The 16,592-nt window shown below is 39.4% G+C and overlaps 3 protein-coding genes across 4 annotated transcripts; 1 reads left to right on the forward strand and 2 right to left on the reverse strand.

Moving 5' to 3' along the window:
- Positions 1-101: 101 nt before the first annotated feature.
- On the forward strand, positions 102-2,069 carry LOC126786085 (pentatricopeptide repeat-containing protein At5g66520-like). Its single transcript, XM_050511796.1, has one exon. It carries the CDS (start codon positions 109-111, stop codon positions 1,948-1,950), a length of 1,842 nt encoding a protein of 613 aa, XP_050367753.1. The 5' UTR covers positions 102-108; the 3' UTR covers positions 1,951-2,069.
- Positions 2,070-2,260: 191 nt separating this feature from the next.
- Positions 2,261-8,936, reverse strand: LOC126786171 (oligopeptide transporter 1-like). 2 transcript variants are annotated; one of them, XM_050511913.1, is made up of 7 exons: positions 8,861-8,936; positions 4,806-5,242; positions 4,593-4,690; positions 3,613-4,185; positions 3,245-3,512; positions 2,972-3,154; positions 2,261-2,881 (listed from the first exon to the last, which is right to left on the reverse strand). In XM_050511913.1, exons 1-7 carry the CDS (start codon positions 8,934-8,936, stop codon positions 2,261-2,263), a joined length of 2,256 nt encoding a protein of 751 aa, XP_050367870.1. The 2 variants fall into 2 exon arrangements, with proteins under 2 accessions (XP_050367870.1, XP_050367871.1); XM_050511914.1 differs by lacking the exon at positions 8,861-8,936 and adding an exon at positions 6,598-6,633 and having other exon boundaries at positions 4,806-5,261.
- A 961-nt stretch (positions 8,937-9,897) lies between these two features.
- Positions 9,898-13,627, reverse strand: LOC126786170 (oligopeptide transporter 1-like). The gene is made up of 7 exons (XM_050511912.1): positions 13,411-13,627; positions 12,428-12,870; positions 12,228-12,325; positions 11,450-12,022; positions 11,089-11,356; positions 10,821-11,003; positions 9,898-10,684 (listed from the first exon to the last, which is right to left on the reverse strand). Exons 1-7 carry the CDS (start codon positions 13,484-13,486, stop codon positions 10,064-10,066), a joined length of 2,262 nt encoding a protein of 753 aa, XP_050367869.1. The 5' UTR covers positions 13,487-13,627; the 3' UTR covers positions 9,898-10,063.
- Positions 13,628-16,592: the final 2,965 nt, after the last annotated feature.

The following is a 16,592-nucleotide window of genomic DNA, read 5'->3' on the forward strand; positions in this document are numbered from 1 at the left end:
CTTTGATGTTATTCAAAGCTGCCTTTACGGCGTCGTTTTGAACAAAGTAGTCCTTAAAAAAAGCCAAAAGCCCAAACCTTCAGAATTCAAAACCACAAAGAGTTTGAAATGCTTTCAGCACTCACTTCCCTCCATCTCCCTCATCATCATCATCATCTTCTCCACACCTTCACCTCCCCATTTGAGCTCAAACAACTCCATGCCCATCTCATCAAAACCAACACCCCCCTCTCTTCCCTCCCCCTCACCCGGATCGCCTTCGCTTGCTCCCTCACTCCCTCCTTCTCCTACGCCCACAAACTCTTCCACCACCTCCAAAACCCCGAGATCACCGCCTGGAATTCCTGCCTCAAAGCCTTCGCCGAAGGCGAAAACCCCGCTGATGCATTGCTCCTCTTCCACCAGCTGCATTGCTTCAATGTAGCTCCTGATCATTTCACCCTCTCTTTCGTTCTAAAGGCGTGCACTCGCTTGGTGGATTTTAACACCGGCAGAGTGCTGCATTGCTTCGTTGAGAAGCTTGGGTTTCGGTCCAATCTGTTTTTGGTGAACATGATTCTGAATCTGTATGCGTTATGTGGGGAGACTTGGGATGCACGGAAGATGTTCGACAGAATGCCGCAGAGAGATGTTGTGACGTGGAACATAATGATGACTCTGTTGGTGAAGAGAGGTGATATGGAGGAGGCTTATGGGCTGTTTTCGGGGATGAAGGAGAGAAACGTGAGGTCATGGACGCTGATGATTTCGGGGTTTGCGCAGAGCGGGAAGCCTAAGGAGGCCGTTCGTGTGTTTTTGGAGATGGAGGAGGCGGGTGTGAGGGCGAATGAGGTGACTGTAGGGGCGGTTCTTTCGGCGTGTGCTGATTTGGGTGACTTGGATTTGGGAAGGAGAGTTCATGAGTTCTCGAGCCGGAGTGGGTTTAGGAGAAATGTTTGGATTTGTAATACGCTGATTGAGATGTATGCCAAATGTGGGTGTCTGGAGGATGCTCGTAGGGTTTTTGATGGGATGAAAGAGCGAACGGTTGTGTCGTGGTCGGCTATGATTTCGGGCTTAGCCATGCATGGGCAGGCTGAGGAAGCTTTGAGGCTTTTCTCAGACATGATTGAGAGAGGGATGGAGCCAAATCATGTGACTTTTGTTGGATTATTGCATGCTTGTAGCCACATGGGGTTTGTCGATAAGGGTCGTGAGTTCTTTGCCAGTATGACTGCAGATTATGGTATAGTTCCAAAAATTGAGCATTATGGTTGTATGGTTGATCTCTTAAGCCGGGCAGGGCTCCTTCATGAGGCTCACGAGCTTATCATGAACATGCCTATCAAACCTAATGGTGTTGTGTGGGGAGCTCTCCTTGGTGGATGCAAAGTTCACAGAAACATTGAACTGGCTGAAGTAGCAACAAAGCACCTTGCTGAACTGGATCCACTGAACGATGGATACTATGTTGTCTTATCAAACATTTATGCGGAGGCACAACGGTGGGAGGATGTGACGAGAGTGAGAAGGCTAATGAGGGATCGAGGGGTGAAGAAGACGCCTGGGTGGAGTTCAATCACAGTAGATGGAGTGGTCCATGAGTTTGTTGCTGGGGATGAAACCCATCCTCAAGCCGAGGAGATCATCCAAAAGTGGGAGAAGCTACTTGAAACAATGAAGATGAAGGGTTATGTGCCCAATACTTCAGTTGTTCTACTAGACATGGAAGAGGATGAAAAGGAGAAATTTCTCAATCGCCATAGTGAGAAATTAGCACTGGTGTTTGGGCTGATCAAAACGAAGCCTGGAACACCAATTCGAATTATGAAGAATCTTCGCGTTTGTGAGGACTGTCATGCTGCTTTAAAACTAGTATCAGAAATTGCTGACAGAGAGATAGTTGTGCGTGATAGAAATCGGTTCCATTGTTTCAAAAATGGTTCTTGTTCCTGCAGGGATTACTGGTGATATAGGGTCTTAGAAAAGTACATTATACATTTTGGCTAACATTATTGTAGTCATTTGTCAAAGAAACTGGGAATGTACATCTGTATGCTACTCTTATCTGTAACAAAGCACGATTCAAACACTACCTGCGATTGTATGAAAATCAGAAAATTTATTACTGAAATTTATTAATGATTCAAAAACAATTTATGTTTACCAGTCTGCTATTGCTGCACGACGATAACCAGCATCAACAAACACTATTCTACTTGAACTGGGCTACGATTCGATGAACTAATGAAGTTTACCAGCAGCTAACTCTGAAGTTTTGTCAAAAAACTGGACAGCCTGCGACCTCTATTCCTGGAGCTGTAGGGCACTTAGCCAATGGACAATGATCAGTACTGTCCTGACCCCACCATTGTGGACCGCCAATACCCTTACTCTGAAGGGTGAAATACACAAGAACTCCGGTGAAGGCCACACCGGCATCCAAAGCAGCTGATAGGATGTAGTTATGTCTAGCCCACCACGCCCTGTGCTGTCGATAAACATAGAAGCTAAAGAAAATTCCAACTGCGAACCACATCAAGTAGTGGACTGCTCTAGCTGGTGGCATGAGTGCTGTGGTTCCAATGATGATAGGCATGTTTATGAGCTTTAACCACTCTTGCTTGGGGAATTTGCGCGAAAGGAGCCAACCTGGTATAGGTGCAAGTAAACCAACGAGGAAAAACCAGTTCATCTCTGGGTAGTTTCCCTCCTTGGTAAACATTCTGCGAGGGCCTATGACTCCCCAAATGATTGAGGCATTGTAGAACACCTCGTCACTAGGACATGTCCATGGACTTCCCGGTGGCAGAGCTAATGGATCACAGATGTTCTTTACAGTTGTTAAAAGCCACCAGGATGTGCCGAAATAGACACTTGAAGCTGCCAATGTTCCAGCTAACTGAAGTAATGGATATGCATAACAATGATATATCAGCTAGATATACAAACAACATGAACAATTATTAACTTGATAATACCATTAATTTACCTGCACAATAAACATGGACTTGGGAGGGATCTTCATATAGTGACCTAACTTGAAGTCACCGAGAAACATGAGTGCCTGTGACATGCTGATATAGCCATAGGTTTTGAAAGCCACATTGGCTAGAGGCTTTCCAGGATAAAGATACCCAATGACCAACTCTGTTATCACATTGAGTCCCGGTTGCTGTAAAACGTGCGAAACAGATATCACCACGTTATGAATTGCAATTATGGTGAACATTTATAACATATAGTTACATGAACACGAACATACTATGTTTGTTGTGGCTTGAATAATGCCAATGGGTAAGGTAAAAGTTAGTGCAATGGCACAAGCCAGTAAGACTCCCCACCATGGAAGTTGGAGCTGTTTCCCAAATCCTTCACAAACAAAGATGGAAAGGGCAACCATTGAAACAAGCATGATGTGAAACCACCACTGAGGAACTGCATCGTAGTTCTTCCTCATCAACCGCGTGTGGATGTCCCCAAGCTGATCTTTCGCCGCGGAAGAAGTCTTTTTCCACATTTTCCAGATGTCTCTGTTTGATCATGAATACGTCCCATGCATTAGGAGAAATGAATGATACAGAATTAGTAAAGAGTCCCGTCCATACTAGGAGAAAGAAAAAAGAAACTTACTTTCCATGGAAGAGTGCAACATGTGAAATAGTTGATGTCAGACCAGCAAAGTTCCACCCGTAATTAGTGGCAAAGTACATAGAGAGATAGAGTTTACTGTAACTGTTATACACCTTTTGATCAAGATCAAAAGATTTCTGGTCCAGAACTCGGGTAACATTATAGGTTTTGCCAGTGGAGTCAAAAGTGTGAGATGAAAAGAAGGGAAACTTCTTAGCATCTTTTACATTGGACCAATAATTGATGGGGGTAAGGATGTAGAAAATGAAAGTGAAACCAGCTAACATGTTCATGAAGACAAAACCGGGTGTGGCTAATGGACTCTTCAAGAAGCTAGCAACAGTCGACCAATCAAGGCCAAACGAGCCAATGCCAAGGCCGTTGAGGCCGGAACCAATAATTTGGGCGGTGACGGAGTCCTTCCATATCCAACAAACAAAGGAGAGAGCACCTATGGAGGGGAAGAAATAACCTGGAATAATGTAGTAAGCGAAGCTGCAAACAAAAACTAAGCTGAAGTACTGCAGCCTAGTACGCCCTCCCTTTGGTCTCATTTCCCATTCATGAAGGGCCCTGTCATTGCAATATATAAGTTTGTTGACAACTATCCAAATCTCAAATTTATTCGATTGAATAAAAGAAATTCCAATAATGTCTCAATCAGCTGCTAACTGATATGTTAGAAATTGATCGCTTTCTCCACTCAATGCCAATTAGTCCTTTTTACATGGTACACAGTGGTCAAACGTAAAAATGATAGAACTGGTCTGTGCTATCAAATATCACTCTATTAGTAATGTCATACCCAAAATCAAAATGTTTCACTAACACATGTAAAACGACTAAAACCTCGAGCTTCTTTTCTTCCCTCTGCCAGTTAGTTTCGCACTTTCGTCAGTCACTTTTTAGCAGAGGTGAATTCTACGATCTAACTTGCAACAGCTTCAGTATGATACATAAAATGAGACTGGGAACAATACCTGAAAAGAGAGACCTGAACCAGATTGTCAGGCCACCACATAAAAGGGGAATCAACAAGGTACTTTCTGAACAACCCAGCCCAGCCATATCCAAGCATCTGAAAGTTCAAATATAAGCATTCAAAACATGAACAAACAACGCTTGAATGAACTAACTCAGAAGCACAATACAAACATTGATCAAAAGAAAATGGGAGACAAAAAAACCCTTACTTGTGTGGTTTGTGCTAACAAGAAGGCTGCCATAGGATGCAGGGCCCTGTGGTAGAAAGCCATCACAATAGTGATAATGTTAACTGCATAAACACTATTTGATCCAGAATTCGCAAAGATGGTGATCAACACATGCTCTTTTAAGTTGAAAGGTCCGGGGTTGAACGAAAATGTCCATCCCAAAAGTTGGAACTTTTTTGTTGGGAGAGTTGAAGCCATCAGTTTTCCGATAGGGAGGACGAGGATTTGGGCTGAGACTGAAGATATGAAGAGCTGGTTTTGGCGGTAAGCGAAGAACTGGTTCACAAACGCAAGAGTGCAGCATGATAAAAGCCCTAAAACCCACGTACGAAATGTTAAGGCGGGAACTGAAGGGTCGTCGGTGATCGGAACTGTTAGCCTGACTTGCTCAATCGGGCTGTCGTTGAACTCTTCATCTGAAACAGATTCACAAAACTGGTGATCACTATGTTCAAAACTGCATTATATTATTTATATACCTATCAGCCATGATCGATGAACTCGGTAAAATTACAGGTTAAAACATTCGTATTCGTATTTTAACAGTTTTTATTTTCTTTTTCGGGTAATTTTCAAAAGTATAAGTTTCGGGAAGAAAATTTATTCTTGCATTTCATATTGGGCTTTTATACGGGTTTGTCTGCTGTACATACATGTACAGCATACAACAGGTTTTACAGACATTGATTAGGGGAGCACGTGAAATGCACGATGGGTTATGTGTGTGAGTGAATTGTGTTTTTCTGTATGCATGGCATACAGCCGCGCAGAACAGAATTTTCCCTTTCATATTGGCCTTTCAGCCATGCTTCTTATTGTGGACGCCGTTGTTGATCTTGTATTCGCCGAGCCGTCAAATCCATTGCGTTTCGTTTCTTTCCCATGAGGATGGTCTTAGTTTATAAACATTAAGTTGGTTGTAGTCCGATCCCTTGGTCTTAGTACGTACGTAGGTACAGTAATTGTGGTTAGTTAGTAAAAATTGATTATTGGATCAGAAAATGGGAGGATGCCCTAGCCTATATGTAGTGGATCGGAGTAAAAAGGGAAGCCTTGAATTCGCAGGTGCTCATTTCAACATGGATGTATTCAGGCTAAAACTGAATGAATTTGGTGTGGGTTCATGCAGTGAAGGGCTAGCCCTAATATAAAAAAAAGTTGAGTTACCATCGATAGAGAACTTGTGCAGACTAGCTAAAGATCGATTTGTTTTTGCTGGAAGAAAATATTTGAGACCTCATCTTGACCCGTTTAGAAGTTTAATTTACACATCCTGTTGGCAGAATTTACTAGTTGGAACGAGATAACTAGTTGTTCTAGCTATATTTGCTATATATACCATCGAAGAATGCACTTCAAGTAAAAATTAAAGAGTACCCTTATACTCGCCTTCTCTGTATCTGTCATCGATCGTTGCCCTTATTATTATCATGCATCAATTAACTTTGTCATGAACGTATATTTGGTAGAATAATTCTGACATATATATTGACAACAAAGTATGTAAACACATACGTATCCAAAAAAAGTATGTAATCACATCATTAATTAACTTCCTGTCTTCCGATCCTCTCACATGCAAAAGAAAGAACATATAATCGGGGTAGTTACGTAGTTTTATTGGATCCAATTCTTAAATTAAGATAACCATGCACAATCAAGGCTAGGTCATTTTTCTGCAAAACAATGTGGAGATCGGATATACTGATATAGTCTACTAACTATACTAGAGAGACTTACCATGAACGTCGATCTTTGTCCCACCAGGAACGGTTGATTGAGAGTCTTCACCTTCGAGGACTGTCATCCTTCTCCTCTATCTGCACAAATTTCTCTCCTCAGAGATTACCAAAATGTAGTTCCTTAATTCTCAATTCCAACTCGGCATGCACCATTTATATGCTCTTGCTAGTTTCTTACTTTGTCTCTCTGCATAAGCTTACAATGATACAGTCTATTTCTTATAAAATGAAGCTTATCTCCATCAAGCTCCCAAAGGTTTCAGATCACGTAGACTGTCTGCACCTTGTTGACCACTTCATTTATATACGTGTGAGATCTGACTACACGTCGGTCGGTTTCTGGTCTACCGGAGATCTGGTCAGCGCGGAAGCAAGAATGAAAATGTGGTCCAAATGGCAACGCTCTTTCAAAAACCTGATTTTGTGGCCAAAGATTTGGTTTGTAGCCTAAATTAAACTCTAGTGTATGGACAAAGTCACAGCCATCTAAATTTAGTTACTTTTGGGATTCGTATATTTGGAGATTCTGCACATAATAAACTTGTCATTGTCGCCCACAATTGACAGTTTTGGGGGTGTGGTTTGGCACTAAATAGTATACAGTATGGGATTTAATTACATGTTCAATAAACCGGATTGTTGCAAAGACTTCCCAAATGTACGAACACGAATGCCCGTCACTAACACGCATCATAAATTGGAGCGAGTGGAATGGGATATCTGATACTTGAGATTTTTTACCCGAATTAATTAAAAAACTTCAGATCTTGAGCATAGATTACTAACATTTGCTATCAATCAGTAATAACTAATAAGTAATAACCATACGTTTTTTTCCGATTCCAGAAAAGCTTTGAATAAATGAAAACTATATACAGTATGTCAAGTTCACAGCCAATGGAGTGCCTAAGAAACCAACAACATGCCGTAGACCAATCGAGTCCAAACGAGCCAATGCCAAGTCCATGGGCTCCAGAACCAATCTGTTGAACAGTTATGGATTTCTTCCATATCAAGTAAACAATGGAGATAGTAGATATGGAGGGGAAAAGGTAAGTTGGAACAATGTAGTAAGCAAAGCTGCATATAAACACCACGAAGAACTGTATCCTTGTAAGGCCTCCTTTCGGTCTCTTTTCCTTATCATGCATGCAATGCCCTGTCAAAAAAGTTTCTGTTTATGCGTTTTACAGGTATAGTCAAAAGTGTTTTTGGAATTACACAAGGAATAGTTGTCGCAACTTCCTCTTGAATATCCTAGAAGCTGATCAAAAGTTATCTATGTTTCTAACAAAAGCACTACTACAGAAAGTTCAATGAAATACCTGAATAGAGAGACTTGAACCAAATTTGCCGGCCACCATATGTAAGGAGAGTCAACAAGGTATTTTCTGAATAGGCCAGCCCATCCATACCCAAGCATCTGTTCAATTTAGAGTGAAAAATATGGATAAATCAACCCAAATTTTACTGACTAACATGGAGCCAAATTACCACACAAAAAAATGAACAATGCAATGGTAACTATAATCTACCTGTGTGGTCAGTGCTAACAAGAAGGCTGAAGCAATATGCAGATTCCTTCTGTAAAAAGCCAGAACACTTGTGACAATGTGCATAGCATAGACACCACTTGATCTGCAGCTGGCAAATATGGTGATCAGTACATGCTCTTTCAGATTGAAAGTCCCCAGATTCATCGAAAATGTGCTGTAAAGGGAACTCGGAATTTATAAGTTGGGAGGGTTGCAGCCATCAACTTTCCCAGAGGGAGGACAAGAATTTGTGCTGAGATGGATTGTATAGAGACCTGGTTCGTCCGGTACCCAAAAAACCTGTTGACGAAGGCAAGAATGGAGCATGAGAGTATGCCAAGAACCCATGTCGGAACAGTTAGCCTGACTTACTCTATGGGGTTATCATCCACTTCGCATAAACAAAATTGCATATTAAAAAACATACACAATTGATTCATCTTAGGCAGAAGTGTCATGCTAAACACATACCACAGAAAATAACGCGTATAGTTGTTCACTGACAATAAAACCTCATACAAGCTCGCAAACCTCATATCAAGCTCTGATGCCAGTCATGAGTCATGGCCAAAATTTGGAACATGTAGACTGACAATAAAACCTCATATCAAACATAATCTTCTCTCGCTAAAAGTTTGGTTAAAACGAAGAAGAAAACAGACTTTTCTGCATGACATCTTGAAAGGAGTTTATATAGAAACCCACAAGGCACAAGTATATACGTATATATATATATATATATATATATAGTACTCACCAACTACATCAATGTCAAACTGATGCTTCCCAGAGAGGTTTCCTCGAGGAACTTCATCGTCAACCAAGCCTGTCATATCTGCCTTCTTCTCTTTTCAGCTCTTTGTTGTGTTTGTGTTAGATCGAGAAGGACTTCCTCGAGCACCTTAAAGGATCACATGAATCTGGTAGCTGTGTTTTGTTGAGTTTCTGTAGTTTACACAAGCTTACAGACCCTCTTTAGCAAATTATCACCTACTCCTTCTCTGTCTTCGTGTTGTGCTATAGTTCGAACTCACGTACGTTAATACCTCTCATGATTCTAATGCACGTTCTAGTTTATTTATTTATTTTTCTATGAATCATCTCCTCATTCTAATGCACGTTCTTGCTTGAAAGCAGATAAGAAGTTGATATCCATATTTGGATCACATTACTGAAACTGCGCTTAGGCAGATCAGTAATTTATGGATTCCCAATTGTTTTTGGCTGTGGGGGGTTGGTGCCTTGGTGGTCAATTCGCACTCATTCTAATATGGTGGTTCACCTATTCAAACCAGGAAAACCCTGAAAATATAATTAGAAGATAATGACGTGTATTAATGACATTTTGGATAAAATGTTAATTTAGTACTTAATCATTTTTACATATGGATAAAAAGATAAGATTCTATAGTTTGATTAGATTCCGTCATTAGGAAATGTAGATAACATTGGACTAGTACAATTGAATTGTCAATAGCAGTTTTGCTAAACCATAAAAACCATGACTATATTTTAGTTAAACTATAATCCAAAATAAATTAACAAAAATAATCGAGATTCACACACACACTATATATATATATATATATATATATTCAAGAGCGTGAATCAAAACAAATAGAGATACTCATCCCTCTCTAATAATTAAATAACATGTAGGTGAAGCTGCTAAAAGAGAGTTTGGTAGAAATCGATTGTTAAGTAGCTTCGTGCAAAATTACCGACTAAGATTGAGGATATAGCTAAAGAAGGCTTAAAGATAAACAAACCGAGATAAGATGAGTCGGATCAATTGAAATCTAAAACAAAAGTACTTTTTAAATTATCTACACAAACAAATTTATTCTTCAAGAAAAATCAAACTGTTTAACCTTTACAAGAGCTTGTAGCATGAGTATTCTAATGACTAAAGATAAATGGGCTTATGATTTCCTTACTATGTGCACCTTTAATGTAGTTCTCATAGAACTGGGCACCCTTTGGCCACCACTCCTGGTGCGGTTGGGCAAGCTGCCAATGGGCAATGGTCATCATTGTCCAAGCCCCACCAATTTGGTCCAATAATATCCTTACTTTGAAGTGTGAAGTATAGCAGAACTGCTGTGAAGGCCACACCAGCATCCAAAGCAGCTGAAAGAATGTAGTTATGCCTAGCCCACCAGCCCTTGAACTTTCTGTACACATAGAAGTTGAAGAAGATTCCAACTGCTAACCATGTAATGTAGTTGACGGACCTTGCAGGTGGCATAGACCCTGTTGCTCCAAGAATGATAGGCATGTTTATGAGCTTAATCCACTTTTGGTTTGGGAACTTCTTGGAGAAGAACCAGATTGGAACAGGTGCAAGTAAGCCGATGAGGAAGAAGTAGTTCAACTCCGGGTAGATGCCTTTTTTGGTGAACATTCTGAGAGGGCCGACAACTCCCCATATGATCGAAGCATTGTAGAAAACATCATCACCAGGACATGTCCATGGACTTCCATCAGGCAATTTTGAGACATCGCAAATGTTTTCAATGGAGTGAAGAAGCCACCAGGATGTGGCAAAGTAGACACTTGAAGCTACCACTGTTCCAGCTAACTGAAGAAACAAAAAGTGTATAGCAAAATGAATCAGAATAATATGATCAAACAATGTATAATGTACAATTGGCTAGAGAATGTCACATATCCCCTTACAAAAAAAATACTCATTTGATATGAATGGTGGAACTAACCTGGACAATAAACATGGACTTTGGAGGGATCTTCATATAGTGACCCAATTTGAAGTCACCAAGAAACATGAGTGCTTGTGACATGCTGATATAGCCATAGGTCTTGAAGGCCACATTCGCAAGAGGCTTCCCTGGATAAATATACCCGATAACCAATTCTGTGATCACATTAAGCCCAGGTTGCTGCAGGATTTGAACAGTTAATTAAAATTCTCTAGGAGGAAATTCACAGTAAATTATGAATGACAACATGGTTGCAAATATGTACCTGGTTTGTTGTGGCTTGAATGATACCAATGGGCAAGGTGAAGAAGAATGCAATCCCACAAGCCATCAGAACTCCCCACCAAGGAAGTTGGAGCTGTTTGCCAAAACCTTCACATGCAAAGATGGCAAGACCAACCATGGATACAAGCATGATGTGAAACCACCATTGAGGGACTGCTTCATAGTTCTTCTTCATCAGCCTTGTGTGGATGTCACCAACTTGATCTTTCACAGCATTAGCAGTCTTTCTCCACATATACCAGATTGTTCTGTTCCATGTATACGTCACATAAACAAATTAAACACTGAAAAAGGATAAATTTTAAAATTTTAAATCAAGTGCTGTGGGGAAAGTTGCTTACTTTCCATGGAAAAGTGCTACATGTGAAATTGTAGCAGTGAGAGTGGCGAAACTCAATCCATAACTGAAGGCAAAGAAGGTACTGAGATGGAGTTTGCTGTAGCTATTGTATTCGTTCAAATTGATGTCGAAAGTTTTCTGATTTATAATCCTGGAAATGTTGTAGGTCTTGCCCGTCACATCAAAAGTGTGAGAGGAAATAATTGGGAACCTATGAGCACCATATGCATTGTTCCAATAAGCAATGGGGGTAACAATGTAGACAATTAGAACAAAACCAAGTAAGATGTTAATGGTGGCAAATCCTGGTGTAGCCAATGGACTGCCTAAGAAACCAGCAACAGTAGACCAATCAAGTCCAAACGAGCCAATGCCAAGTCCATGAGCTCCGGAACCAATCTGTTGGGCAGTTATGGAATTCTTCCATATCAAACAGACAATGGAGATAGTAGATATAGAGGGGAAAAGGTAAGCCGGAACAATGTAGTATGCAAAGCTGCAGATGAAAACCAAGAAGAAGAACTGTAGCCTTGTACGGCCTCCCTTTGGTCTCTTTTCCTTTTCATGCAAAGCCCTGTATTTCAAGTTAAGAATTTAGCAGTGTTTCAATGATGGCAAAAAAGTTTCTGTTTATGCGTTTTACAGGTATATTCAAACTGTGCTTTTGGTATTAGACAAGAAATGGCTGTGTTAACTTCCTCTTGACTATCTAGAAGCAGATCAAAAGTTATCTGTGTTTCTAACAAAAGCACTATACTGCAGAAAGTTCAATGAAATACCTGAATAGAGAGACTTGAACCAGATTTGCAGGCCACCACATGTAAGGAGAGTCAACTAGGTACTTTCTGAATAGGCCAGCCCATCCATACCCAAGCATCTGTTAATTTCGGAACAACAAACATAGAAAAATCAACACAGTTTATATATAGACTTACAGTGGAATCAAATTATTAAAGAAACACAGATAACTATAGTTTACCTGAGTGGTTTGTGCTAACAAGAAGGCTGATGCAGGATGCAGTTTCCTTCTGTAAAAAGCCAAAACAATTGTGATGATGTTCACAGCATAGACACTGTTTGATCCAGAGTTGGCAAATATGGTGATCAGCACATGCTCTTTCAGATTGAAAGGCCCCGGATTCATCGAAAAGGTCCATTTTGTGAAGGGCACTCGTAATTTAGTAGTTGGGAGGGTTGCAGCCATCAACTTCCCCAGAGGAAGTACAAGAATTTGTGCCGAGACTGATGACACATAGAGCTGGTTCGTGCGGTACCCGAAAAACTGGTTGATAAAAGCAAGAACGGAACATGAGAGAAGGCCAAGAACCCATGTCCGGAATGTCAAGGTTGGTTGAGTAGGGTCGTCGGTGGTTGAAACAGTTAGTCTGACTTGCTCAATAGGATTGTCATTCACTTCATCATCTGCCACATGAACACATTGACAAACATTGCAGATTAGAAACCCAGAAATTGCTTCATGCATCTTAGGCAGAAGTGTCATACTAACACAAAACTCCAAAAATTAACCATCTTTGATGTTGGCCGCGTATGAACTTTTCGTATGCAGATAAAGAACCCCATATAATCAAGCTTTGCTGAAATTGTGGTTTTACAGAACAAAAAAGCAACCATCTTTCAACCTAAACATGAATATATATAGAAACTGCACATAGACATATACATATACATATGCACATACACCATAAACAACATGGTACACTGTCTCTAAAACCCAATATCAATCCAGAGATTCTACAGAAAAGCAACCATCTTTCATGACAGACATGACCAAATATGCATACAAAGAGAAACAGAATCCCCAAGACCGAAAATTTGGAACACATGCAAGAAACAAAAGCACAATCTCAACCGCATAAAAGTTTGGTTGGAAGAAACAGAATGTTCTGCAAAACATCTTGAAATGGGAGTTCATATATAACCCAGATACATAGAAATACTCACCAATTACATCAATGTCGAAGTGGTGTCTCCCAGAAAGGTTTGCTGGAGGAACCCCATCCTCAACCAAGCCTGTCATATCTTGTGCCTTTGTCTCTCTAGCTCTCTTTGTGTTTTGTAAAAGAGAAATAAGAATGCCAAGAGGTGTCAGTATTTAAAGGAGCACATGAATCTGAAACTGCTAGTGGTTTTTTTTTGTTTACTGGTTTCTCTCAAGCTTACACAAGCTTTGCTATGATGTACAGACTGTCTTATACAAATATAGCAAATTGTTATCAACTCTCTCTCTCTCTCTCTCTCTGTTTAATACCAAGAAAACTGCTCTTTATATTGAGCATTTTATTCTCGATCACCGACTAGTAATTTCATTTATGTACGTTATATGAATCCTCCTCTGATTCTAATGCTTGTTCCTGCTTGAAACCAGATAAGAAGGTGAAACCAAATAAGAAGTTAATAAATAGCCTTAAAACTAGAATCTGGTAGAAAAAATAGGAAAATTAAACTCTAATTGGCACCAGAGACCTAAACAAAATTAACGTCTAGATTGCTGATTACGCCAATATTGTGGAACAAATTAGTGGTTAATGCTTAATTCAAAATTTTACTTCGTGTATGGACTCTTGACAGCTCTGTGTGATTCGAATTGAAATTAGTCATAATTGACATGTGATATCATGTATATGTGGGACTAATGAGAGCTGTCATAACTTCCAAATCAAGTCAATTCTCATTGATTCTATCTTGGGTAGTTGGCAATAGAATATAGTTGTGATTTGTGACTCTATTCAACCCAGGAGGACCTGTAAGATGTAATTAGTACAGCTGCGTATTAGTTAATGACATGGTAATGGATAATACCTTGATTAAGAACTTAATTCATTCCAAGAGATTCAGATTCAGATTCTTTTAGTATAGAGCAAATATCATGTGCAACGTACTAGCTAGTACAATTTGAATCGATTGGTATAATAATTTTTTTTTAAGATTCAGATTCTCTCGCTAGAACAAAGATGGTACACATGGTTCTTCGACCCATCTTTTTTTCTAGACAACTTATTGTCTACGATGATGATTGACATAATCAGATTTGATTATTAGGTTCATTTTGTTACCATCTTTTCTTTTCTTTTTTGAAAGGTTATGTTACCATCTGCACGAATACTAAATTAGGAAGATCCCTATGTATTCTCTTTAGACCTCATTGAAATATATTGGAAGTTTGGAACACCCCAAAATATGGATCTTCTTCATTTTTTAGTCTAATTTAGGTTGGCAGTCCATGAGGGTTTTCTTTATTTTACAGCTACCAACTTGCACATTAGTATACATTGGACTTTGCCATACCAGACCACTATTTCAGAAATCGAAGGTCAAGTATATATCACCATCTAATCTAGGACCATTGAATTCAGCTCACATCTTTAACATTTTCTGTACCAACTTGCTCTTCCCCAGTAGCCAACAAATCATAAAAGTAAAATTTCATAGCATGCATGCTTTGCTGCAGTTTGGAAGCATGTACAATCACAGCTCATCTGATCAATTATTATAAACATGAGCTTTGGCTTGCAGCATTTGTGGCACTATATGAATCGAACTAGGTAAAATGTGATGGAATTGATGTTCAACCGGCCAAGGCCTATAAATTGATTGTGTAATAGTTCAAATCTTATCTTCCACTTTGCTTGGTTCAGGTTTTATGTTTCATAATGTGCAAGACTGCAAAGGGTGATTGTTTTATACAGGTTTGGGGTGAGATGATAGGCTACGTATAACTCCTTCTATCATATGTAGCATATATGCATTTATCTCTAAGATTGAATCTGAAATGTAGGTAGCCACAAAAATATCAAAAGATCATATAGATCTTGCAAATTCCACTCAGCAAATGGCATTGTCTTTTTTTAGGGTCAAAGATGAATGCCCCTGCTAGCATGATGTTTCTCTAGCTAGAGATATTTGTTTTTCAAATTAGTGGGAAGTGGGAACTGGGCACTTGGGTTGAGTGTTCTTTCTGCAATTGAGCATTTGTATATATCAGTCAAAAAACTCAACTTTCTCTTATCCTCATTGGCAATAGGGTTGAAGTTTTTTAGGGTAGGGGCAGAGATATGAGGGCTTCTTTTCTCCCATGATGTCAAAACTGCTTAGAATTTTGGCAATTTGCAGGTGAAGAAGAATGGGGATAAGATTCTATGATGTCAATAATTATCTCATTTATTTTGTTTGTGGTTGTTATCAGTCATTCTTGATATTCTTGATAGGACTATGCTTGCTTATTATCTCCCTCACTGCCCACAATAGTATCCATTGATGGCTCAGTGTAACAATAAACTAGAGGGCCCATAACAGATAAACTCATAAATGTGTGTGTTTTATTTCTTAAAACTTTAGGAAGGCAACATCACAGAAAATGTGACATAATGATGACCCTGATCTGAGATGGAGATATTGTAAGCAGAATTGGGGTGGTGGTTGGGAGAAAAGATTTTTTTCTTATTTACTCAATATAATTCTATGATAACTTTATCCTACGATTAAGTAATACTAAAAGCTAGACACTGGAACTAGACTGTCATGACTTATGATTTAAATTAATGTTGATGGAACTTGAAAACTTTGATTGTTGAACATTTCCGTCGTACATTTTCACCTAACATCATGTTTAAAACAAGTGTACCAATATGTCACTTGTCACATAGGAACTCTTGTTATTTGTCTGGTGATTACTTTATAAGTTAATATTGTTTAGGAGTCTTTATGACTCTCGATGTGACATATAATGCCTCGTTTTACATTCTAACCTATGAATTTCATCGCAAAATATTAAAATCTCCGTCAGTAATGTAGGTGTAATAGTAATTTTCTAACTGTATGTAAAGTTGAAAACTTTGCTATGAAGTATGAAATGACATTAGATTGATGGATTCTAGACATTCTACACAACCCTTGGTGCTGTAGCCTGTAGGACAATTAGCCAAAGGGGAATGATCATCATTAGCCAAACCCCACCACTCCGGGTCGATTATCTTCTTGGATTTCAGTACTGTTCAGTATAGAAGTCGTACTTATACAGTTATACACTTCAACATAAAAAGGCAACTCCACCCTCCAAACCAGCAGATAGGATATATAGCTATCAACAGGTATACATTTTCTGTAAACACAGAAGTTGAAGAACT

Source organism: Argentina anserina, chromosome 3 (assembly GCF_933775445.1).
Source record: "Argentina anserina chromosome 3, drPotAnse1.1, whole genome shotgun sequence".
Classification (NCBI taxonomy): domain Eukaryota; kingdom Viridiplantae; phylum Streptophyta; class Magnoliopsida; order Rosales; family Rosaceae; genus Argentina; species Argentina anserina.

Bases quoted from the DNA above. Each gene is read 5' to 3' on its own strand.
- LOC126786085 (XM_050511796.1), top strand. From the start codon at position 109: ATGCTTTCAGCACTCACTTCCCTCCATCTCCCTCATCATCATCATCAT.
- LOC126786171 (XM_050511913.1), bottom strand. From the start codon at position 8,936: ATGACAGGCTTGGTTGACGATGAAGTTCCTCGAGGAAACCTCTCTGGG. The intron at 3,513-3,612 runs GTAAGTTTCTTT...ATGATCAAACAG, and splicing joins GTTGCACTCTTCCATGGAAA to AGACATCTGGAAAATGTGGA. The intron at 3,155-3,244 runs GTATGTTCGTGT...CACGTTTTACAG, and splicing joins TTCAAGCCACAACAAACATA to CAACCGGGACTCAATGTGAT.
- LOC126786170 (XM_050511912.1), bottom strand. From the start codon at position 13,486: ATGACAGGCTTGGTTGAGGATGGGGTTCCTCCAGCAAACCTTTCTGGG. The intron at 11,357-11,449 runs GTAAGCAACTTT...TACATGGAACAG, and splicing joins GTAGCACTTTTCCATGGAAA to AACAATCTGGTATATGTGGA. The intron at 10,685-10,820 runs GTTAGTTCCACC...TTGTTTCTTCAG, and splicing joins AGTCCATGTTTATTGTCCAG to TTAGCTGGAACAGTGGTAGC.